Genomic DNA, 25,933 nt, shown 5'->3' with positions numbered 1-25,933 from the left:
TGCAGAATAACATACATGGGCCAGATTCTGGCTGTTATACCAGGGTAACTGCATTAACTTGAGCGGGTGTTGACACCAGTATTACAAAGGTCAGAATGTGGCCCTGTATTTCAACTTCAAGATCTACTGATGAAAAATGCTACATACGAGCTAGGTATTATGTATTTATTATTATTATTAATAATAATCATTTCCAGAATGCATTTAGATATATATGTCAAAGGAAATTAAGCAAACAGTATTTCATGTGACTCTTAATTAATAAAATTTTTTAACTGGCTTACTTAGTGAGCACACTCTGAAAACTACCTAAAAAAGAGAAAGAAAAAAAGATAGGTACAAAATATAAGAGTATACTCTCAAGAGAAACTGAAAAAAATACACTGTGTTAAAAGAAAAGATGTATACATTTTTACACAAAAATTTGTTTCCAGTTTGCACCGCAGGCTAACAGAAAAATAAAAGCCAAATACAGCAAAAAGAGTCAAAATTACAAATTTTGATTCACCTTTTCCATCAACATTTCAACATACAAGGGATGAAATTTTCCTGAAAATTCTAACCCATTGTTGTTAGAAACCTTCAGGTTTCATAATGCAAATGCAGTTTTGTAACTAAACAAGAAACAAAAAATTATACTATCCTTTATGGGTACAACGGCAAAGAGATACATTCTGTGACTACAGCCTTCTTGCCTGTCAGATTTTATCTTCTACCCCTTATATTCAACTTTCTATCATCAGTTTGGAAGTAGATATCACAGTAGACAAGGTTACTATGTAAGGGCCAGATCCAGCATCAATTGGAGCAGGTGGAAATACTTGATTTGACTTCAAAGACTTTGGATCAGGCCCTAAGTCAGCTTTGTTTAGCAGTGGCAGAATGATCAGTATCAGTGAAGCTTAGCAGTGAATGAAATCACAACGCACCCTGTCCATGTATGTAAATGTGAAAGTTATTAGTAGGGCTTTGCTAAAAGGAGGCTCTTTCCATTCTAGGACAGAGGAAAAGAGAAAGGCTGGCTGGGAAATGGAATTTCCCTCCCAAAGAAAGTTCTGGTTTTGGCATTGGGGGGGGGGGGAATGAGAGGTGAATTGCCCTGAATCAGTATGAAAAGTAAAATAAATTGAAGTTTTTCAAAGAATGAAAAATTCTGTTTCCCGAGAACTGGCTTGCACCAAGTTGCTCAACTCTCTGGGCAGCTGACTCTTGCGGCTACCTGATTCCACGGCTGGATGGTTGAGCAGTGCCAAAAGGCAGCTGCCAGGTTGGGGGCGGGGCAGTCAGGAAGCCAGGACTACCTGATCTGGCTGGCAGGAAACTGGGCTGACAGGTGACAAGCCTGGCTGGTGTTTCGTCAAAAATTTTGATGGAATCAATATGCTCCCGAGGAGTGTCTAGATTCTGTTGAATCAGAATTGACCAACAGAAAAGTGTTCCGTCAGACATTTTTTTACCAGCTCTAACAGTTTAGGAGAAAAACAAAAAGCATGTTTTTCTCCTTTAGCGCTGGCTAGGTGTTGACTACAAAAACGGCATCAGCTTTCAATGAAAGAGAAATCATTTTTAGAACCATACTTGTCTACAAAAGCCAGCGATGTGTTAATTAGCTTCATAATTACCATAAAATAACATATTCCATCATCACCTCGTGGCAATTCATGGTAACAATTGTAATTTGCATTACCATTTCTGCTTTATCTCATGGAAACCACACAGTTAACTCCTGTGATTATTGTTCTTCACACGCCTGCAAAAAACACATTTCAAATAGACCAAGTTTATTTTGGGATGGTAATGGAAAAGGCTTATGGGGATGAGACAGCAGATGTTATGCTCAGAAAGAGATGGAGACGGATTATTACAAATGTTGGTATGCAAGTGTAAGAAGGGATCTTCTTTGCATTGGAGGATCATAATCAAGGAAAGAGCGGTATAATAATTTTTGTAATATATTTGTCTTTGAAAATGGAACAATCATCCAACTGTCTCAGAAATGTTATTAATGATTACGAAAGGGGAAATATATATGCACAGAGTTACAATACAAACTGTATTTAACAGAATTTCTTTGAGAGGTTAACCAATATTATCCTTTGAAGAATACAGAACTGCCTTAAGTTCTTTCCATAACTTTGAACCACATCAAAATTCTTCCATTAAAAAAATAAACACAGGCTTGGGTTTCCTGTAAAGCTTCCCCTACCATTAGTGATTTATTATCAGGGTTTTCAGTTAGGTAAAACAAATGCAATACATAATCAAGTGAATGCAAATTAAAGAATCCCTACTCTTTTTTTATGCTCAGGAAGAGCTGTGATAATTCTGTGCAGAGTTGCGAGTGGTTCATTTTTTAATGACAGTGAAAGGATATAACCCTGTAAATAAAGATGTGGAGGCTTTTAGAATAAGCAAACAAACAACTTGGCAAAGGCAGCTTCAAAAAGCAGAGCTTCAGCTCCGCTTAATCCCTCCTCCAAAATCAATTTTTGATATTTTTTTTTGTTACTATAAGACTACATCCCACATTTCCAGACTGTAATCCTATTGGTGAGAGTCTCGGTTACCTGACTCCTCACCATTACACCAAGGTTCAAGTTACATTTCCAGGCAGTAAATATGCAAAACATTCCTGCTACGATCTCATCCCTCCCATCTCCTTGCTTAATCTGGAAATTCGGCTACTAATGCATTCCAAATAGTTTGCATCCCAGGAGTTTGCAGCATTAATATTACACATACATCCAGGGAGTATATGATTAGAGTGTTTGAGGACACTAAAACTAATAGGTACAGCATTTGTGCAACCCTGGTGGTATCAATACAGAATTTCAGTAGCTAGGGCAGCTGGCTATAACCTCAAAAGGAGGAGGAGAAATTATTCATTCCTACCTGGTTCAGTGCAGTTCTTGACATATCGATTTTCTGTCTCCTCTGGGTTCTCAGTGGCATTGTCCTCGGTTGCCTGCAGCAGCCTCCTCCCACTCCACTTATCGTAAGTTTCCATAGGATAGCTCAGGACATCATAACCTAGAGGAAAAGGGCACAAAATGAATGGTCTTGCTCTGAGGATGATAAAAAGGCTAGCACCTATATTCTCCCAAGGGACTTTTCACACTTCCTTGGTACAGACACTATCAGCTATTCCTTCTTGGAAACGAGGCCCTGCAGTCCAGCGATCCTAACTCCCCAGGACCAGTCTCTCAGATTTCCCAGTAGTTTAAGCACCCCTTTTCCAGAGCTCTACCTTGCGGTTACTCTGGGTTACAGTTCACATCTTCAGGGACAAGTAGTAGGTGTTGCAGATGATTCATGCACAGGCTTCGGAAAGTTTTCTAACCACAGTTACTCTTTCTACAGCACAGAAGACGAACAGAGCCAGATAAAATAGTAAAACACCTATACACATTTCCCCGCCTCAGTTTCCTCACCGCTCTGGAGCATTTTTGGGGCTTAGGGGCGGAGTTCTCTGGGGTGCCCAAGAACCTTCTCCTACAGCTCATGACTTTTCCTCCAAATGGAGTCTTCCACTCTGCTCCAGCTCAACTGCCTTTGACCTTGGCTGGTCCCACAGTTAAACAAGACCCCTCTGCTATGAAAATATGTGGTTCTCTTCCTCTCTCCTGCACAAGCTTCCTTTGCACCTCTGAGTCCCTCTGAATTCATAAGTCCTACCACCACCACCTGGTTGCTTTGTTCTCCTTCTGGGGAAATGCCACTGCTCCAAAGCAGCCCTCCTTGCAGATGAACTTGAACAGTCCACAGACTTTTATGCATGAATTGGGAAGTTTACAAGTGTGAAGGGAAAAGACGACAAATTGGCCACCAAAACGAATTGTAATTTATGCATAATAAACTTGAAAATACAACACATCAGCACAGAACCCAGACTCCTATGAGTGCTTAAAGCATATTCGGCTGTTGGAAATGATCAAAAACAACCCTGTGTACCAAAACCAGCAATCATCTCCAATTGAATATTTTGGTCCATCAGTCATTCACATCTTTGCAGATTACAGGATGGTTTCATTTTCATGAATATGGTAAGTAACCTGGTGAAAGGTAACATTCAGTTATTACTTTTGTTTCCTATTTCCACCCCACTCTTTCCCATCTTCTCTCTCTCTTTGGCTTAGAGGAGGTGCTGCTAAATAAAGCCCTACTTTAACAATGTCAACAAAAACTTTTGACCATTTTCCAGAACATTCTTGGCATGACACTGCTCAGGCCTGGACATTTCATGTTGGTCTAATTAGCTGAGAATGTATGCCCATATGTTAGCTACATGCATGCTACAGAGCTTCAAACTTTGAGGGAAAACACTGTTTGAGACATTGTGAGCATTTTAAGCACACACACACACACAAAAAATTAAGCACATCTCCTACTGAATCCTTGAGCCCAATGTAATAAATAGCAAATGGAGTTTAGGCTGGATTTCCATCACATCTGTACATCTTTCTTTCATTAGAATCCAGACTCTCTTTAACTCTGGTTTTGTTAGTTCAGCATTTTACATGTTATCCTAAAGATGCATATAATTGCAGTTGGTCTCTTGCTCCCATTGTGACAGCTGTTCAGACCGCTAGAAAGCTATGTCATTCTACTCATTAGAGAGGAGGTGAGGTTTCGTATCAACCAACTTGAGGCTCTTCCAGACAACTAAGAAACTATGGCCTTGAATCTGCAAGAGCATGTCAGAGCATGGAAGGGTCAGCTCAGAGGCAGGATCCTTGTGCAGGACTGGGGCCTACACTATGTTAGCTTCAAAAGGGAGCCCCGCCCCATCCGTCTCAGATAGAAGGACGGAGGGTATTTGTCAAATGGCTGGCTGCCACGCACGACCCCTCATAGCTGGGCACTGCAAGGCCTTCTCAGTTGCCTTCACCAAATGCCATTCAAGCCAGCTGGTGGTCCACTTCTTATGACTTGGCTCTCCAGCCAGGTCCCGTTCCCTCTCACTCCTTCCCACTACATACCCGCTGCGTACCCACAGTCCAAACTGAATGCAATGGAACGTACACTCTTCCAGCCTTGCTAGGCCCAATCCTTAACAAAGGTTTCACTGCCTTCCCAGGCTCTGCAAAGCACTTTCCTGCTTTTCTACAACGTGCTGCCTCACAAGACTTTCTTCCCTTGACACCAGCTCCTCCCAACCAAGCTGCTGACCCTCGGGGTTTTCTCCCAGGCCTGTTTCAAGAGTTTCCTCCACTCCCGCTTCCCTTCTTCCTTCATGGCCCATCCCAGTTCCCTCCTGCAGCTCCTCTCAAGCTCAGTCTCAGTCTTAATTAAACCTGCACACCCTCCAAGTGCCATCACGGGCACTAATTGTGCTCTCCAGGTCCCTTTAACCCTTTTAGTACCAGTGCAGAGTTCATACAGCCCATCACAGTATGAGAGGGAGAGAGAGAGAGCAATAGAGAGTGGGGGAAATACAAAAGGAGGGATCATCAAATCTTTGGCAGGGACTCAGAGGACACGGAGGATTAAAGAAAGGGGTTTTTTTATAGGGGGAGGTGGTCACAGCCCCTATATTTAGGTTGCCTGATATTTTCCACTATAAAAGATGTTGTGACTTTTGAGATACTCTAACATCTCCATTGTTTGCAGCAGGCCTTTAAAATTCAGCAGGAAGAAATCACTGTGGTCAGAAAAGTGCCTTTTCTTTATCCCAAGAAATTCCATTGTGTGTGAGTACGTATTATGACATCGTTTAATTATAAGATGACATACTGCTTTTTCCACAGGACCCCACTTCATTCTGTCCACAGGGGGGATACACACAAAGGGGCATAATTAAGATTTCACAGGAAATGTTAAATCTGCCATTTTGTAACTTTTAAGCCCTTGACTTTGTAAATTAAACATCCGTATTTTAACTTAGTTTTTGTGTGTGTAATAACTACAGTAATTCACCACACTTTACGCACTTCAAAATACACTGTTTCCTAATTGCTTGGTCTCTAAATGACCTTCAATGAGTTAACTGTATAAATATGTCATGGATGGAGACAGATTTTAATCCCAAAGCATTAATTCAGATTAATTTTGTAACTTGATTTACAATAGCACAGCTTCAGCCTTCATGTGTCATAATAAACATACTTTCATCAGCTGAGCTAAGCAGTCAGAGATCCACACAGCACTTGTTTTCAGAACAAAGGACTTTTTTCTGAGCAGTTACCGTTTCATTCTCCGGTAAAGGGAAAGAGAAAAAAAACATCCTCTTTCTAGGATTTTTATTCCCCTAAACTCCTGGCAGATCTCTTCATTCTCCTCACAATACAGAGCAGCTTTCTTGTTTCAGAATTTGGACCTATCCAAAAGGAAAACTAAACATAAGTCATTCAGAATGAGCTTGGGAAAAGCTCCATTTGGCAAACACACACAGTGAGTAAAAGCATCCCATTCTGCACTCACTTAAATGGGTGTGCGTAAGAGCAGAATTAGGTCCAGCTGAAATGGATACAGCTATGTTGATGTACAGCAGTGAAGGATCTGGCTCAGAGTCTCCAGCTTTAATTAGGTTAAACCATCTCAGAGCTGAGTTTGCAACCTATAGGCCAAATTCCGCTTTTGGATACTCAGGTGTAAGTAGAAAAGGAGTACTTGTGGCACTTTGGAGACTAACCAATTTATTTGAGGATAAGCTTTTGTGAGCTACAGCTCACTTCATCGGATGCTGTACTGTACTCCTTTTCTTTTTGCGAATACAGACTAACACGGCTGCTACTCTGAAATCAGGTGTAAATAGAATTTGTCTCTATAAATCAAGGGGAAATAAAAAGGAAAGGTGAAATGAAATCCTTTACTAAAAGTTTTGGCCCTTGAAGACCCTGGCCTATGAACAGAATGCATGCCAAGATTTTAAAATTCCAGATAAATACATTTGATGATGTAATTTAAAAAAACCACCATTGCTGCTAAGGCCCAAAATTGGGGTTTCTCATTTCCCCAGTGCATCCTGAAATCGAACAGGAAGCGGCTTGAAGCTAACCCTGCCTGAGGCGGTTGCAATGTCATCAGCTGTAGTGAGGAGAACACAGGAGCCTGGACTCAGTGTCTTGGCAGATTATGTGAAAGTGGAACTGACTCAACTCTGGTTTAACCCTTGAGATTCATCAAACATGGTCAGTCTTCTGAGGTTTAGGGAGGTCAGCAGGGCGTGTTCTAGGGAGGAGGGAAAGATCTGTGCAAGGAAGAAAGGGCAGGGTCGATCAGAGGAAGCGCTAGTGAGTCAAGACTGGGTTTGCCCAGGCGTCCCTTTGAAAGTGAATTAAACTAAACCAAATTAAGGTCACTTTAATTCTGAGTAAGGGCATCCACACAGGGGTTTAATGTATCTTAACTAATCCCCTTTAAATACATGCTTTATGTTAATCAGATTAATTTTCCTGAGTATTCCTGTGTAGACAAGCCCTAAATAATACAAATAGCAGATCTGTGTTTATTCAAAAGTCTTCTTGGAGCTGCCAAATTGGGGTGGGAGTCTTGTGAGAACAATCTCTATTACGAGATTGCTGCTGCATACTCCTAATGGTTACAAAAGTGAAATACAGGGAAAAACAGCTGATCAGGTCTCAGTTTTGTGTGAAGGTTTTGTGCACAGGGTGTCTTATTTCATCCAATGTTGGTGTAGCCATGTTGGTCCCAGGATATTAGAGAGACAAGATGGGGAAGCAAAAAGACATTCTAGTTATCAGAACTGAGGGGACATAGGGCCTTAAGAAATAAGTGAAAGGCACCCTCTGAGCGTATGTCCCCATAGTGATGATAACTAGAATGTCTTTTTGCTTCCTCATCTTGTCTCTCTAATTTCCTGGGACCAATATGACTACAAAAACACTGCAAACAAATAGGAGATATTGAATTTTACCATCTGAAATGAAACTCCACTACATGAAGAAAAAGGAGAAGTTGGTCCAAGAACAGATATTACCTCATCCACCTTGTCTCTCTTATTTATTCATTCAAACAGACTACGTATAGTATACTGCTTGAAGTATCAAAGAGACACATCAAAATACCCTGCAGGCTCTCTCTTAATGGATCAAGTACATTAGTGCGCAACATACTTGTGTCCCTCAATTACAAACTGATCTCAAGCATGTCTATTGAATTTCAAAATCAGACCTTAAGAGCTGATCACAGACTTAAAAGAGAGTCTTGATAACAGTCTTAGTAGGGTCTCAGAGATGATACCTGCTTATGTTCTGTCACGTACAAACCAAATTGGCCTTGGGTTTCTCTCTCTCTCTCACACACACACACGTATGTGGCTGAGGAGCAGGGGTGATTTCATGTGGCCAGTCAATGTAACTATCATTTAAAAAAAAATCTCTGGCAAGGGGAAGGCAAGTAGATGATTTATTTGTAGGGGATTCTAGTGATTTTTCCCTGGGGATAAAAATTAACCCTACCCATCACTTCAATGGCCAACTAAGTACCCACAAATATTCCCAAATATTCCCTAAAAACCAGTTAGCTACATGTGTAGGCTACTATAATATCCCTACAGAGAAGAGGAAAAACCTGACTTCTTTATCTCTCTAGGTTTATAGAAGACCCTGCACTTTCCCCACGATTTATATTAGTAGTTACCTCTGCCATGGCAGTCCAATCCTGGGGACTGCACCTAGACATGCTGGGAAGGCTTGTATGTTCCAGTGACCCTGTGGGAGTTATGCCAGGGTGAGTTTTAATTCCCGATAGGGCTACCCAAGCTGGAGAGGCCCAGGATAGACAGGGATGGTGGAGTCTTATTTGTGCCCTAAGCAATGTTTTACCAGCTGAAAAGGACTCAGATTATGGTAATGCTTGTGGGGCAGGGAGTCACAGTCAGGGATCATGCCCCACTGCGCTAGGCACTGTACAGTCCCTGCCCCTAAGAGCTCACAATTTGTACATAGGTCTAGGCACAGCAAGTGGATAAAACAAATAAATGGGGGAGAGTGCAAGGTAATAAATGGGAAGAATGGAGACATTCACAGTCTGGGTTCTTATTCCAGATATTAACGATAATGTACTACATGGTATGAAGAATTGCTCATCCCACCCTGACAGCTAGATCAATCTCAGTCATCAGCCCAGCCCCTCCGCAAAAGCCTGGAATTTGCAGGTTTAACACACCTGGGCTCTGGCGGGGCAGGGGAGTGACCTCCGAACTCAAGGGAGCCTCAGAGAGAATGCCCTGCCAACCATGCCCATCCATTTGCAATGAGGCAGCTCCATCCAAAGCCCTCCCTAAGAGCCTCTGTAGCAGCATGGCACAGAGGAAGTGGAGGGCCCTTAGGTAACCAGGACCCAAACCATTTCCAGGCTTTTAGGTTAAGACCAACGCTTTGGATTCCACCCGATCGCCTGTTGAAAGCCCCACTGGTGTCATATGCTGCCAACATGAAACTCAACACAGTAAAGGAGCCACAGGACGTAGGGGAATATTATTCCCTCAGATTCCAGCGGGAGTGCACATGTGGCTCAGGGGTTGGATGCGGGGGATAGAGAGAGTACTCAAGAGCCAGAGAGCAAACTTGATTTTTGTATAGCTGTCCTAACGGAGTCGGGGCTGTGGACACAAGAACTCCGAACTGGAACAACATTCATAAGAAGAGACAATGGGCCAGATCCTCAGCTGGTATATATCAGGATAGCTCCCTGGACTCCACTGGAGCTGCACTGATTTACTTCAGCTGACAAAAAAGAAGACAGCGGAGAGAAGCCGACAGACCAGAGACTAGCCCAGCTGAACAAACAAAAGGGACTGATTTGTCATTGCGGCATTTCAAAAACATAATGCATTACCACTAAGGACTTTCCAATGTTGGCAGGTATCCTCGGCTCTCGCTTACAATAAACTACTTTCTATGCAAACTGAGATACTGCTGGCAGGAGCCGAAAACAACACAGCTTTTTAAAGACCTTTTGCCTCTCTCTCTCTCCTGTATTTTTTCCTCTTCTTTGTCTCTATTTTTTCCGCTTGGCTGGACAAATTATCTCCACCCCCCTAAAACGTCTCTAATAACTACAGCGATTACAACTGCACAGTATTCCTGGGGAGAACCAAACCGAAGCAGCCAAGAACAATCTCATATGCTGACATCAGCCAGCAAGCTGCTGGGGGTTCACAGCAAGCTATCCCACCGCGATTCTCCTTAATAGGATTGCTTTGGCTGCATTAATTGGAGCACCACACCATATGAAGTTATCCTTTCATTTTTATTCCTTGTTAATTTCATTTCACTCCTCTGAATGTATTGCTTTTGGTCCACTCCCCCCAGCGTGTATAGGTGGGACGTGGTAAGTAATCAGCAGCCGCCTGGTCAGGTCAGACACAAGTTTTTCACAGAGTAATCTGAGCTCAGGGTTGCATAATCATTTCATACACTGATTATTTCACTGTAGTCTGATTTGGCGGGGCATATTTCAACACGGACCATAAATGCTTATGGAAAAACTGGCTGTCTATGGAAAACAGGCTGCCTATGGAAAAACAAAATTCCTGGCTCTGAATAGCAGCCAGTTCTTTAAACCCAATTTTATTTCTACAAATTTCAGTAGGAGGGGAAAGAGGGTATGCAATAGGAGTCCCTTAGGGCACCATCATCTGTATTAGTATTAGAGTAGGACAGGGGTCAGCAACCTATGGCAACCTATGGCGAGCTGATTTTCAGTGGTACTCTGCTGCCGGCCTGGGGTTCCATCCGCCAGCCCCCTGCCAGCCGGGGTCCCGGCCGCCGGCCCTGCTCAGCCCACTGCCTGCCTGGATGAATGGAACCTCTCTCTCCCCAAAGAAGATAATCTATTTACAGGCATTGGAAAACTCAGCAAGGAAAAGCAAGGGCAAGGATCACACTAAACTGATAAGATCTGCATTTTAATTTAATTTTAAATGAAGCTTCTTAAACATTTTAAAAACCTTATTTACTTTACATACAACAATAGTTTAGTTATATAATATAAACTTATAGAGAGAGACCTTCTAAAAACGTTAAAATGTATTACTGGCATGCGAAACCTTAAATTACAGTGAGTAAATGAAGACTTGGCACACCGCTTCTGAAAGGTTGCCAACCCCTGGAGTAGGACATAGAGGTCATTGTGCTACATACTGTACAGAGACACATAGCAAGAGCCATTGCCTGCCTTGAAAACCTTAGACAAGAGTAACAGAGGGTGGGATGGGAACAGATGCACAGAGAGATGAAGTGACATGTCCAAGGGCACAGAGCCAGTCAGGGGCAGAGCCAGGTATAAAGCGCTGCTCTCCGGACTCCCTGCTCAGTGCCCTACCCACTGGACGACGCTGCCTCTAAGCTCCTGTTTGCAAGGAGTTTCTGAATTTCCACAGTTCTTCAAACCCACCCTTCTGGGGTCCTAGAGAAGATTATGTTGCTGTTGATCACTGGTTCACTGTGAACTAGAATCCTGCTAAAATACTGTCCCCTTTAAGACAAGACAAGAAGCTAAAGTAAAGGAGAAGTAGCTTCAGAAGCACAGTGGACAGTATAAACGGATGATCAGGAGGTCCGAGTTTAGAGAACAAGCAGCAGATCACTTAAGAGGCATTTAAAAATTATCTAACAGTGGGTGGGATTTTCAAAAGCACCCAAGTGATTTAGGAGCCAATCTCTCTCCCCACTCCACACCCCCATGCATTGATTAGGTAGCGTAGACAGCTAACCCAGGGTTTGTGGATTCCTTTGGCTGGCTAGGCCCCTATAAGATAGGCACTACAATGATCAGCACTGTAATGCCTAAGGCCCTTTGGGACTTAGGTACTTCTGAAAAATCTTTTAACAAGAAATTTTGTGAAATTAATATTAACCTCAGAATCAGTCATCCCTCAGCACTTCAACATGGCAGATGCAAAGAGCATTACCCACTGAGCTCCTGCAGCACTGATCACTCAGAGAGGCCCTGCAGGAACTTCAAACCTAACAAACACCCTTGAAAACAGAGGCTCTGGGAAAAACCAGCTGTCTCAGAGAAGCCAAAGGAACTAAGTCATGCTGTCATTTTGACAGGGTGGATCATGCAGCTTGCTGAGAGTCCCACACCAACTAGTGCTATTAAAATCAAGTGGCCCTACTCCATGACAGGAAACCTAATCCATTTTCCCTGGCTAGTGGAAGATGACAGGGTGCAGGGGTGTCCCCAATATTTGACTGTGCGGAGGGAGGGCGGGGCCGGGGGGCATCGTTTGGCTCACGGAGAGGCAGAGGATGTGAAGGCAGATGTGGCTGGGTAACAGAGAACACAAAATGGTTCGCTATGCTGATGACCTGCTTTTGGCTCAGGGCTGGGGGACCTCTGTTCCTTTCATCATGGTTCTCGTTAATCCTCATCGCTAACTTATGGAAAAGCTGATGACCTTGGCATCTGAAGAGATGTAGGATTTCTTCTGCCCCAGCCCTTATAATTCATGTCTACAGCCTCAATACCTTGGCCCATACACACTGAATGTACTGAGATCCCCGTCATAAATATAAAGGGAAGGGTAACCACCCTTCTGTATATAGTGCTATAAAATCCCTCCTGGCCAGAGGCAACATCCTGTTACCTGTAAAGGGTTAAGAAACTCATCTAACCTGGCTGGCACCTGACCCAAAGGACCAATAAGGAAACAAGATACTTTCAAATCTTGCGGGAGGGAAGGCTTTTGTTTGTGCTCTTTGTTTACGTGTTTGTTCTCTCTTGGGACTGAAAGAGGCCAGACAGAAATCCATCTTCTCCAATACATCCTAATCCAAGTCTCCAATATTGCAACCAGTATAGGTAAGCTAGGCATGGCGGATTAGTTTATCTTTTGTTCTATATGAATTTCCCCTGTGTTAAGAGGAAGGTTTATTCCTGTTTTCTGTAACTTTAAGGTTTTGCCCAGAGGGGGATCCTCTGGGTTTTGAATCTGAATACCCTGTAAGGTATTTTCCATCCTGATTTTACAGAGGTGATTCTTTTACCTTTTCTTTAAATTAAAATTCTTCTTTTAAGAACCTGATTGATTTTTCATTGTTCTTAAGATCCAAGGGTTTGGGTCTGTGTTCACCTGTACAAATTGGTGAGGATTATTATCAAGCCTTCCCCAGGAAAGGGGGTGTAGGGCTTGGGGGGATATTTTGAGGAAAGACGTCTCCAAGTGGTCTCTTTCCCTGTTCTTTCTTTAAAACGCTTGGTGGTGGCAGCATACTGTTCAAGGACAAGGCAAAGTTTGTACCTCGGGGAAGTTTTTAACTTAAGCTGGTAAGAATAAGCTTAGGGGGTCTTTCATGCGGGTCCTCACATCTGTACCCTAGCGTTCAGAGTGGGGAAGGAACCCTGACAGGCCCTTAACTGGATTCCTCCTCTGTCTCACAGGCCTTTCTGGGAATTTATTCTTCCAGGCAGTTATAGTTTATCACCCTGAGCGATTATCTTTTCTGGACAAGAACTGCCTGACTGGGTATTGATTTCTAAATCTCTCTGCCCAGGCCCATTCAGATTTAGAACCCTGGCTCAGCTGTCAGGCAAGGCAAATGTAACAGCCAACCAGGAATTCCTCCAGTTACAGAAAGCTATCTGTGCATCTCCTTCTGTCTTAAATAGCACAACTGGACCAATCAGTGGGGCAGGCACTCCCCCAATTAGGACTGCTGTGGGCAGTGACTCTGGTGGGGCTAAGGTTCCTTTTACCACTCCAATCACCAGTTGCTAACAAGCGGCTGGATGGCAGCCAGGATGCAAAGGCTTCCTAGTAACCCCCAATTCTGGGTTCAAGACCTGGAGCTCCTCACTCAATGAGTGAGTATTGCTAGGACTTTTAATGAGCCCTACAGGAAAGTGTTTCATTGTTTAGAAGTTTGGGAATCACAAATTCTCGGTCACTGTTTTACCTTTATGAGTGGAGATACTGACATACCACAGATATGTAGATGCTATGGCTAACTCATCCATTTTTTAGTTAAGAAAAACTTGTCAAGTGGTTCACCTGAAACAGACCTTTTCCTTTCAGAATGAAATGTGACACTGATCAGGGTGTCTCCCACTTATGTGTGGTTTTGACACAGTTGTGCGTCTGCACTGGTGTTCAAAAATGTTGTGTACAACTAAATGTGTGTGTATGGTTGTTAGTGCATGATCATACTGAGCTGAGTTAATTGAAATGTTTACATAGCCCGCATAAGGAAGTCCAATATATCGAAGAATGACATTGCAGGAGGCAGAACATTCTGTTGCTCACGTCACTACTTTAAAAAATAAATAACTTAAAAGAGAACAAAGTCAGACTGGACCAGTGTGGGCCTGTGTATAGAGCACTAAGCAGACAGTCAGCAGTCTCTGCTTCTTACCCATTGTATGGCCTTAGGCAAGCCACTTCACGTCTCTGCCTGTTCCCACCTTCTATCTGTCTTGTCTCTGGGCAGAGACTGTATCCTACTACATGTCCATATAGTATCTAACATGATGAGACCCTGATCTGAGTTGTGGCCGCTAGGTGCTACCATAATATAAATAAACAATAATAATTAATAATGGGGAAGTCAGACCCGTTATCTAAGGGCAGATGAAAGATAACATTCCACAAAGTCATTGCATTTAACAAATACTTTTACTCTGGGATTCCCAGACACATGCTCTCTCTCTCTCTCTCACACACACACACACATTATTTCCTGGGAATAGCAGTTCTCCTCCCTGTACATATGAGTGTTAGCACCGCCTGTCACTGCTGTAGGAGTCACAAGGGCCTGAATTCATTAAAGAAAAAGGAGCATCAAGGAAGCTGAATCAGTTCTGGGGGAATGACATACTCTACGGTGCCTGAATTCAGTGCCGTTCTACTGTGAGAAATGGAGGCCCCCAGCTGGGGTAATAATGCACGCTGAGTACTACTGGCACTAGAAAATTAGCAGCTCAGCTAGTGAAGAATAAGATGTTTTCACCTTAGGTGCAGTTTTCCTTTTCTGCTCCCTAAAAGTCAAGAGGTCTTCCCAAAATTCATTTTAAATACCTATTTATAGGTACTGTAAGTGCGTCCGACTGTTTGACATCTTCTGCATTTTCCACCAATATCCCCTGTAACAGTTACTGGTAAAGTCAATGGAACTTTTTCCAAAATAAAAGATATTTCACGTTGAAAAATGGCCTTTTTTTCAGTAGCAAAAAGTTGGGGGGGGAAGCTTGGCTTTTTCTAAATTTATCGTGACTTTTATCATTTTGATAGAAAATATTATCAAAACATTAACAAACATTTTTGTTTACTGAACAATGGGGTTTTTTGGCAAACTATTAAATGTTGATTTTTTTAACCCTACAATTGCCCGAGTTCAGGAAAGCAAGTTAGCCTGTGCTGAATATTAAGCAGATGCATAAGTTCAATTGAAATCAATGGGACTTAAGCACATGCTTAAATTAAGCACTTGCTTAGATGCCATCCTGAGTAGGGGTCGACTTCAAGCACACACTTAAGAGACTAACTGAACAGGAGACTACATTTGTTGCTTACTATCTTGTGGCAGAGAGTTTCAGAGGTTAAGTACATGCTGTTTCAAAAATTACCTTTCCTTTTATTAGTTATTAATGAATTGCTTATTAGTTGAACTGGGCATCCCTTTATTCTTGTTTTATAAGAGAGGCTAGATAGAAGCGCCCAAATGACCTCCTCTATACCATTATTTTATATACCTCTACCCTGAGCCCTCTTCTTCTCCTCCTCTCTAAGCTAGTCTACATTTTTGAATCTCTCCTCCTATGAACATCTTTTCATGCCCCTCATCATCATTTCCACTGGACATTGCTGGACCTTTCCCTTTCTGCTATATCCCTTTTGAAATTATACTGCGTGCAACATTCAAGGTGCGAGTGCTCCCCTCATTTATACAAGGGCATTCTAGTATTTTTAGCATTATTCTCTGGTACTTCGTTACCCAGGGGAATCTTAAATTCTCCACCAGGACATTTATTTCATTAGCAAGATGCCTTTTACACATAGATGATCTGAAAGCTGTTGATGTTATCTGAAATGCTTGGCATCTGCTGATTGTCAGGCTTGATTTTGTCTGTGTCCCTGGTATAATACCTCTCTCCTGACAAAGCGATAGACCATTTCTTTCCTCTGTGCTGCTGCTCCCAAAAATGGTACAAACACCAGTAATATCCCAACCCTGCCCAGGAGAAATAATACAACCAATTAAGCTTAACATAGCCACTTGCTCTGTGTCTGCTGCAGAGCCTAATCCTGGGGGCAGGTGGAGTGATGCCCTCTGGTTTGCTTTGCATAAGTTACTGGCAATTTCTTCGACTTACTAATCATGGATGAGCTTCAGGATTCATGAAGAGGGGAGATCTTCCAAAGGCACAAAGAGAGTTGGGCACCTAAATCTCATCTGTGACTGTGCAAATCTCCCCCAACATGCACAAGTACCACAGCATCACCGAGGTCTTCCCCTTGACTCTCCCAATAAGCATTTAATTTCCCTTGAATCCTCCTCTCTCCTCTGTTTCTTCCAAACTGCCTGCTGCAGGTTGTGGACCAGACCCCTCAGTGGAGTTGCTATGGGGCCTTTTATCTCTTTTTCTATGACTCCATGTTAACATTCCCCTCTTTCCCTCCTCTCTTTTTTCTAAAAGACCCACCCGCTCTTCCGACATCTCCGCTTACAACACTGTATCCTCCTGCTCCTCTCTGTTTGCCACTTTTCCCTGCTCTAGTCTGCCCAAAACATTCCTAAACTCTTCCTCTGCCACTGCTCTAAGCATGGGCCAGATCCAAAAATCCAGCAGAGTCAATGGAAAGTCTCCCTTTGACTTCAGTGGGCTTCGACTCAGGCCCCAAGGCCCACTCCTTCCTTCACTGAACAGCTTGTAAAAGGAGAGAGGAGGAAGGGAAAAGTAGGGGCAGAGTGATTTATCACTATTACGGTCCCATTTTATACTCCCTGGGGGAATACTGATTTAGTCACGAGGCCGTAATCCTGCCTTCCCGGGCTGGCAGCAGAGGAAAGCAAAGGGAGGCTGGAGAGCACAGTGGTATAAAGTTTCATTGGCATGTGTTTGGAATGGCTACATTACAACTCATGCAGGTCATCCCAGATCATTACGTGAATGAAACCTTGATATCACCACATGGTGTGGTTTTCTTTTTTTATGAGAGGCAGAGAGGAAAAATTAGTACTAATAAATTATTAACACTTCTAAAAATAACCTAAAATTGATTTTCTATCAATCAGCATGTTATGTTATTAAGCGCCGAGATCTTGTGGCTACTTAGACCTGGAAACAAAATGCCACATGTAGCTGGAAAGGAAGAAATTTCCACCCTTCAATGTCATAAGACAAGTGTTTCTAACCAGGATGGTTTAAGTGATATCACACCTGAAAACTGTCACTAGAAGCCGTAAGCTCTGGAGCCTAGACCAGGGTAATTTTCTGGAGGGAACATGCACACGTTCTTGGTCATGTGGAAAGAATGATTTTTTACTCTGTATCTGTACAACACCTAGCACAATTGGTTCAGGGCTGAGGCTCCAAGGTGTTACTGCAATATAAACACCCCCCCCCAATAAAGTGACATTACAAAAATAGCAGCTGTCTAAAAACTAGTCTGAAATTTTGACTATTAAAAGGTGGTACTGGCTGAGACGGATGAGTACACACTGTGCAAGTGTTATTTATCACAATGTTGTTATGCTTGCATATAACATTTACTTATTTCAGTTTTTAAAAAGCACCTGAGATACTAGGTGTTTGCACAAAATTTTAACTCACATCCAACAGACATATCCTTCATAGCAAATTGCCTTTACCACCTAGAGCCACTGCAACATACAATCTACCTTATAACAGTGAAGGATCTCCAAATTAGATAATAAACTGAGGGCTTCCCCACCCCGCTCCCACCAAGGAAAAATGGGCCATGCAGTGAATCCTGAAGGTCAACAAATCCAGGTTCTGTCTGACAAAGATGGGCAATGAATTCCAGAAATTAGGATCTCTCTGTGCCATCTCTATTAAATATAGGAGATATTGGCTCAGCTGTCGTTGATGCTCACCGGCAGAGAGCCTGTCTCTTAGGTAAACAGACACCAAACCATTCACATCAAAACCAACACCTTAAAGTTCACTTAACCAGCAACTAGAGCAGATCTCCGAACAGCTGACACGCTCTCTGCATGAAGTGCCATGAAGCAAGCCCAACCACTTTCTACACCAGGCACATTTCGCATCAACCTTAGTCCCCAGACTATCTGAGCCCATGTCGATGGCACTCAACAATCCAAGATGGAAGTAAAAAGGGCACGGGTGATGGTAGCAAAGCCTGCAGCTGAAAGAGAAGGAGGCACTTCCATGCCAAGCATAGGCAATAAAATGCAGCGTTGGCTATGTTCCATTTAGAGACACGTAGAAATAGATGACGATCTGCCAAGACCTAGGTTATGGACCCCAGTATCAACAGCAGGCACGCTCCCACAGATCATGGAGTATGGTATAATTCAAGTCAGTTCTTGCTGTTTCTCTCTACTGTTAAGTCTTCTCCAGGATGTACCCATCATCCAAGCTACAATCCAACTGAATTAGATCCGGGTAGATTACTGAATCTCAGCAGCAGCGCCAGCTGAGTAGGAGACAAAGCCACGTGTCATCAGCATGCTGAAGGCATTATCTCCCATGCCCCTCTACAAACCAACAGGGTGGAACCTTGCAAGAGGCAGCCATAGTGGCAGATGGGCACCTGCCAAGAACAACCAGCAGATTCTTTCAGCTACCACAACTGTTATATGGATACGTAATATGCCAGCTGTGTGTGTGATGTACCTCTCTAGTGGCCAGTGTATTACAGATCTAAAACTCACATACACACACACACACACACGAAAAAGAAGAAGTACAACATAAGTAACTGTGAGTCAGGGTTGTCTAAACACCATGGTGCTCTGTTGACAAGGTAACCATGCGAATGAAGCCAAAGAACTATTTTTCCTTCATTTTCATTAAAAAACAGAATCTTACAAAAAAATAAACACACAGAAGGAAAGGAGGGGAGTTGTGTCTGATTTCAATAAAAACATGTTTTTCTTGTTAAAAATACTATTTTCTCCCCCCCCTCTGCATCATCATTTCTTCCCCACTCCCGCCTGCTCCCGCTTCTCTGGAATAGTGCTACATAAATCTGTGGCATGTAACTGTTGTTATTAACTGCTCGTATAATACCGAAAATGTGCTAGGTGCTTTACAGGTAAATATGAGGACAAGGGCTCTGCCCAGAGCATATATCAGTTCTGGTATTTAACTCTTTCAGAGAATTCTGTACTTAGATTGGTCCCCTGAAAGCATTTGTGGGAAACAAAAATTAAGAAAACTTGGTGATAGCCAAAGAATAAAACACAAAACAGAAAAGCTGAAGATATGGGCATTTGTGTGTCTTATAACCCTCCCTTGGATTCTGACCCCATTACAACCACTCAAGCTTCGTTCTCATGGGCCTTGTCTACATGGGTGCTCCTAATGATACGGATACGGGTTGAACTTCCCCAGTGTTCGTATAAAGAGTGGGAGATATATAGTGAAAAACAAGTGTGGAGAAGATGATTGATGGCAAGAATTAGAAACCGGTGATGCATATGCATGGTCTTTGCTCGCAAAGGGACATTAGTAGCCTTCCTGGGTACGTCTACACTATGAAATTAGGTCAATTTTTAGAAACCGATTTTATACAGTCGATTGCATATGTCCACACTAAGCACATTAAGTTGGTGGAGGAGAAATAGCTCAGTGCTTTGAGCATTGGCCTGCTAAACCCAGGGTTCTGAGTTCAATCCTTGAGGGGGCCATTTAGGGAGCTGGGGCAAAAATGGGGGGATTGGTCCTGCTTTGAGCAGGGGGTTGGACTAGATGACCTCCTGAGGTCCCTTCCAACCCTGATATTCTATGATTATCACAACAAAAGGTTTTCTTCCTCACCCCCCGCTCTCCTGCTGGTAATAGCTCATCTTAAGTGATCACTCTCTTTACAGTGTGTATGATAACACCCATTTTTTCATGTTCTGTGTGTATATAAATCTCCTCACTGTATTTTCCACTGAATGCATCCAATGAAGTGAGCTGTAGCTCACGAAAGCTTATGCTCAAATAAATTGGTTAGTCTCTAAGGTGCCACAAGTACTCCTTTTATATCAGCCAGTTGATACTGAGCCTCCTGTCTTCATGTGATCAAACTCCCTAGAGCTGTCCCCTTCTGTCATGCATTTCCCAGCCTCCTGGGCTGGTATCTGTTAGGATTGTTCTGTCTGGTTCAGCGATCCAGCAGTAACCTTTTCAAACTTGCTCTTTTCCATCCACCAGAGAACAAGCCTGGAGAGGACTCTGCCTATGGCTGCTGGGCTGTGGGAGGGAGAAGAAAAAAGACATGGAAAGTCCTCATGTGAAATCTGGCCTTTGTAGAGTATCCCACAGTGTAGGATCATCCTCCCTACAAGGTACATTAAAGACTGTGCGGAAGGTGCAGAGGATCTTTGTTATGGATGTCTTCAGCCTCTTCTGTCTTGCCTCTCAGATCAATACTGTGATTATCATATGTGAATGTCTGTACTGCAGACATTTAACTCTTCTGTTTATCATGAAGCTGTAGTCTTCAAGGGTATGTCTACACTGCAATGAGACACTCGCGGTTGGCCCATGCCAGCCAACTCAGGCTTGTGGCTGTATAATTGCAGTGTAGACACTCTGGCTTGGGCTGCAGCCCGAGGTTTGGCACCCTCCCGCCTTGCAGAGTCCTAGAGCCTACGCCCAAACATCTATAGAATATCCTTACAGGTGCGTGATATTAACACACTCTCTTTCCTAATCATTCACTACTTTTAGCATGGCCTTGGGAATGGCTCTCTACCTCCTGCATTACACTCAGACAAAACAGAAGCAGATATCAATGCTAGTAGTACATCAGCCACCCCATTTTTTCCTCTCTACAAGAAATGATCCACAGCCAGCTGAATTCACTTACTTTTATTAAGAAATACAGCTCCTGCGTACCTCTTCATAAAATAATTGAAGTCCTCCTAAAATATTTGGGAAGAACAAATGACTAGACACTATAGAAAATAGTGCTTCTATTTAATCAGAGAATTTTCAGCACGGGCTTTAATAAAACTGTATCCATATCATCCCAAAACATTTGACACTATTCCTTCTTCAGGAGGCAGTATTCATTCGTTAGTTATCTCGGAGTGAGATTAGGCAGACCTGGGTTTTATTCATTGCTCTGCTACTAACCTGCTAGGTGACCTTAGGCAAGTTATTCTGGCCTGATTCTTGACTGATGTCGATCAGTGTCACTCCAGCAAAGTCAATCTCTACCAGATGAGAATCTGTTCTTTAGCCTTCTGTACTAGCTAACAGAGCTAGCCATGGGGGTGAAGGAGGTGTTCTGTAATACCTATGAGTACAGGGCTGAGATAAAGTCTCTTGCTTTGGTTGTTTTGTGTTTTGAACCTTTACGGTTCTTCACGGCCATATATGGGGAAATCAGCAGTGGGATTCCCAGCAATGTGCATCATTCTGAAATGTACCTGCATGTTATTTTAACCTAGGGCTTTTGTTTCCAGTTTAATAGCTGTACAGCATATTGAAAACATTAGGCAGGACCTGTGGAAGAAAGTAAATGAGGAAGCTACTTATAAATCATTCTCTCACAATTAGTCTTGTGTAGTCACAAAAATGGAAGCAGAGCTGGTAATTTTGGAAAAACTTTTTTGAGCTCTTCTCTGGAGAATTCCAGTGTTGTAATCACACTTTCTCCTGTACAATTAACACTCTTCTGTGAAACTCCCCTGCCCATGAGAACTAACTCAGAAGTGTTGTTACCCGGGGTTTTCTTTTGAACCGGAAACTATGGTAACTAGTCTTTATTTTCCAGGTGGTTTCAGGACATAAATCAGTGGGGACACACCTCCTCTGTTTGATAAATGTTTGGTACACCCAAGAGTGCTTTCACTCAAAAATGCTTGTTTTTATTGAGTCTAAAGCACTCATCTAAAACAACAGTCTAAAGTACCTCAGATATAGTTACCCAAAATCTGAGGTGTCAAGTGGTCAGCAGCAGGTTTCTAGTGGCCAGCCTTCCTCCTAGCTGCTGCGGAGTTGGTCAATCTCCTAACTTGTTGAAATACCTCTTCAAACTTCTCCAAATTGCAGATTGTATTCTCGTCCATCCTCCCAGTGGAGGGGAAGGACTCAGTCAGGAGATAATGCAAGGCTGCACAGATGATGTCTGTGAGAGGGCTTCAGCCTTCTTGACTATGGGAGGCTGTACTGGGAAGGACTGATGGGAATAGACAGGGTCCAGCTGGCCAAGAAAGGGAAGAGTATCTTCATGCATCAGCAACTCACTAACCTAGTGAGGAGCACTTTAAAACTAGGTTCAAAGAGGGGGAATGTCACAAAAGCCCATGGGTGAGCATAAAACAGTGTGATCTTAACATACAGCAAGATGTTGGGAGGACATGGAAAATTACAATAAGGTCTTAGGAGCAACAAGAGGAAAACCAGTGGGGGAATCTGCTCAATATCTTAGCTGTCTATACACAAATGCAAGGAGCATGGGAGAAAATGGGAAGAACTGGAAGTATTAGTACACAAGTTAAAATAGGATTTAACTGGCAACACAAAGACTTGGTGGGATACATCTCCTGGCTGGAATATTGGTACAAAAGGCTATAGCTTTTTCAGGAAGAACAGAAAGGGGAAAAACAGGGGAGGTGTTGCATTATACATTAACAACGTGTACATTTGTTCTGAGGTCCAGAAGTGGGTGAGAGGCAGACTAGTTGAAAGTCTCAGGGTAAAGATTAAAAGCAGGAAAAAAAATAGGAGCAACATCATGGAGTCTACTATACACCAGCAAATAGGGAAGAGGAGATGGATAAGGCATTTCTACAACAAACAAATATCCAAGACAGAACCTGGTAGTAATGGGGGATTTTAACTACCCAGACATCTGTTGGAAAAGTCATACAGCAAAACACATAATGTCTAATAAGTTCCTGGAATGTTTTGGGGACAACTTTTGTTGAAGTGGAAGAGAAACCAGGGGGCAGTCATTTTAGATTGATTCTGAGCAACAAAGAGGAACTGTTGCAAATCTGAAGAGGGAAGGCACTTTAGGTGAAAGTGAGCATTAAATGATAGATTTCACAATTCTAGGGAAAGGAAGGAGAGCAGCAGAATAAGGAAAATGGGCTTCAAAAAGCAGACATTAGCAAATTCAGAGGACTGGTAGATAATGTTCCATGGGAAGAAAAATCTAAGGGATAAAGGAGTTCAGGACAGCTGTTAGTTTCTCAAGGAGACCATATTAAAGTCACAACTTCAAACTATCCTGATGCAAAGGAAAGTCAGGAAGAATATGATCAGGGGATGGAACAACTTCCATATGAAATAAATTAAAAAGACTGGGACTGTTCAGCTTAGAAGAGAGACGATTCAGGGGGAATATGAGAGAGGTCTATACAACCATGCCTGGTGTGGAGAAAGTGAATAAGGAGGTGTTATTTACCTTTCATATAACACAGGAACCAGGGGTCACCCAATGAAATTAATAGGCAACAGGTTTAAAAACATACATAACAAAGTTCTTCTTCACAAAATGCACAGACAACCTGTAGACCTCATCGCCAGGAGATATTTGGAAGGCCAAAAATATAATTGGGTTAAAAAAAGAATTAGATAAGTTCTTGGAGGACAGGTCCATCAATGGCTATTAGGCAGGATGGTCAGGGGCGCAACTTCGTGGTCTGGCTGTCCCTGAGCCTCTGACTGCCAGAAGCTTGGACTGGACGACAGGTGATGGATCACGTGATAATTGCCCTGTTCTCTTCATGCCCACTGCAGCATCTGGCACCAGCCATTGTTAGGCTAGACGGACCATTGGTCTTATCCAATATGGCCATTCTTCTGTTCTTAATATTAATGGGACAATATGAGTCCATCAGGGGATCCCTGATGACCTGAAAAAAATAAAAAAAGGAATCCTACAAAAAAAAAGGTGGAAACATGGAAAAATTACTAAGGAGAATTACAAAAAAATTGCACAAGCATGTAGGGACAAAAATCAGAAAGGCTAAGGCACAAAATGAGGTACACATCTAGCAAAGGACATAAAAGGCAATAAGAATAGTTTCTTTAATTACATTAGGAGCAAAAGAAAGGCAAAGAAAAGCATAGGTCCTCTACTTAATGGGGAAGGAGAGCTGATAAATGAGTAACTGATGACATCAAGCAGGCTAAGGTGTTTAATGCCTATTTTGCTTTAGTCTTTACTAAAAAGGTTAATAGTGACCAGATGCTTAACATAATTAATGTTAACAAGGGGAAGAGGAACACAAGCCAGAATAGGAAAAGAACAGGTTAAAGAATATGTAGGTAAGTTAGACGTATTCAAGTCAGCAGGTCTGAAAAAATTCATAGTAAGATATTTAAGGAACTAACTGAAGCAATCTCAGAACCTTAGAGACTAACCAATTTATTAGAGCATAAGCTTTCGTGAGCTACAGCTCACTTCCTCAGATGCATATCGTGGAAACTGCAGCAGGCTTTATATATACACAGAGAATATGAAACAATACCTATTCCCACCCCACTGTCCTGCTGGTAATAGCTTATCTAAAGTGATCATCAGGTGGGCCATTTCCAGCACAAATCCAGGTTTTCTCACCCTCCACCCCCCCACACAAATGCGGAACGCAATGCCATCCACAGCCTCAGAAACAACTCTGACATCATAATCAAAAAGGCTGACAAAGGAGGTGCTGTTGTCATCATGAATAGGTCGGAATATGAACAAGAGGCTGCTCGGCAGCTCTCCAACACGAGTTTCTACAAGCCATTACCCTCTGATCCCACTGAGAGTTACCAAAAGCAACTACAGCATTTGCTCAAGAAACTTCCTGAAAAAGCACAAGATCAAATCCGCACAGACACACCCCTGGAACCCCGACCTGGGATATTCTATCTACTACCCAAGATCCATAAACCTGGAAATCCTGGGCGCCCCATCATCTCAGGCATTGGCACCCTGACAGCAGGATTGTCTGGCTATGTAGACTCCCTCCTCAGGCCCTACGCTACCAGCACTCCCAGCTACCTTCGAGACACCACTGACTTCCTGAGGAAACTACAATCCATCGGTGATCTTCCTGATAACACCATCCTGGCCACTATGGATGTAGAAGCCCTCTACACCAACATTCCACACAAAGATGGACTACAAGCCGTCAAGAACACTATCCCCGATAATGTCACGGCTAACCTGGTGGCTGAACTTTGTGACTTTGTCCTTACCCATAACTACTTCACATTTGGGGACAATGTATACCTTCAGATCAGCGGCACTGCTATGGGTACCCGCATGGCCCCACAGTATGCCAACATTTTTATGGCTGATTTAGAACAACGCTTCCTCAGCTCTCGTCCCCTAAAGCCCCTACTCTACTTGCGCTATATTGATGACATCTTCATCATCTGGACCCATGGAAAAGAAGCCCTTGAGGAATTCCACCACGATTTCAACAATTTCCATCCCACCACCAACCTCAGCCTGGTCCAGTCCACACAAGAGATCCACTTCCTGGACACTACAGTGCTAATAAACAATGGTCACATAAACACCACCCTATACCGGAAACCTACTGACCGCTATTCCTACCTGCATGCCTCCAGCTTTCACCCTGACCACACCACACGATCCATCGTCTACAGCCAAGCTCTGCGATACAACCGCATTTGCTCCAACCCCTCAGACAGAGACAAACACCTACAAGATCTCTGTCAAGCTTTCTTACAACTACAATACCCACCTGCAGAAGTAAAGAAACAGATTGATAGAGCCAGAAGAGTTCCCAGAAGTTACCTACTACAGGACAGGCCTAACAAAGAAAATAACAGAACGCCACTAGCCGTCACCTTC

The 25,933-nt window shown here is 42.9% G+C and overlaps 1 protein-coding gene across 2 annotated transcripts in view; it reads right to left on the bottom strand.

The window, feature by feature from the left end:
- SLC24A3 (solute carrier family 24 member 3) overlaps positions 1-25,933 on the bottom strand; it is a 329,374-nt gene that overhangs the window by 283,319 nt on the left and 20,122 nt on the right. For both annotated transcript variants that reach the window (XM_073339750.2, XM_073339751.2), the window contains exon 2: positions 2,893-3,030. In XM_073339750.2, the coding sequence (XP_073195851.1) occupies positions 2,893-3,030 (138 nt within the window). The remainder of the gene's footprint in view (positions 1-2,892; positions 3,031-25,933) is intronic.

Source organism: Lepidochelys kempii, chromosome 3 (assembly GCF_965140285.1).
Source record: "Lepidochelys kempii isolate rLepKem1 chromosome 3, rLepKem1.hap1, whole genome shotgun sequence".
Lineage (NCBI taxonomy): Eukaryota > Metazoa > Chordata > Testudines > Cheloniidae > Lepidochelys > Lepidochelys kempii.
The sequence above is the reverse complement of the archived record's forward strand: the minus strand, read 5'-3'. Positions and strand labels throughout refer to the sequence as shown.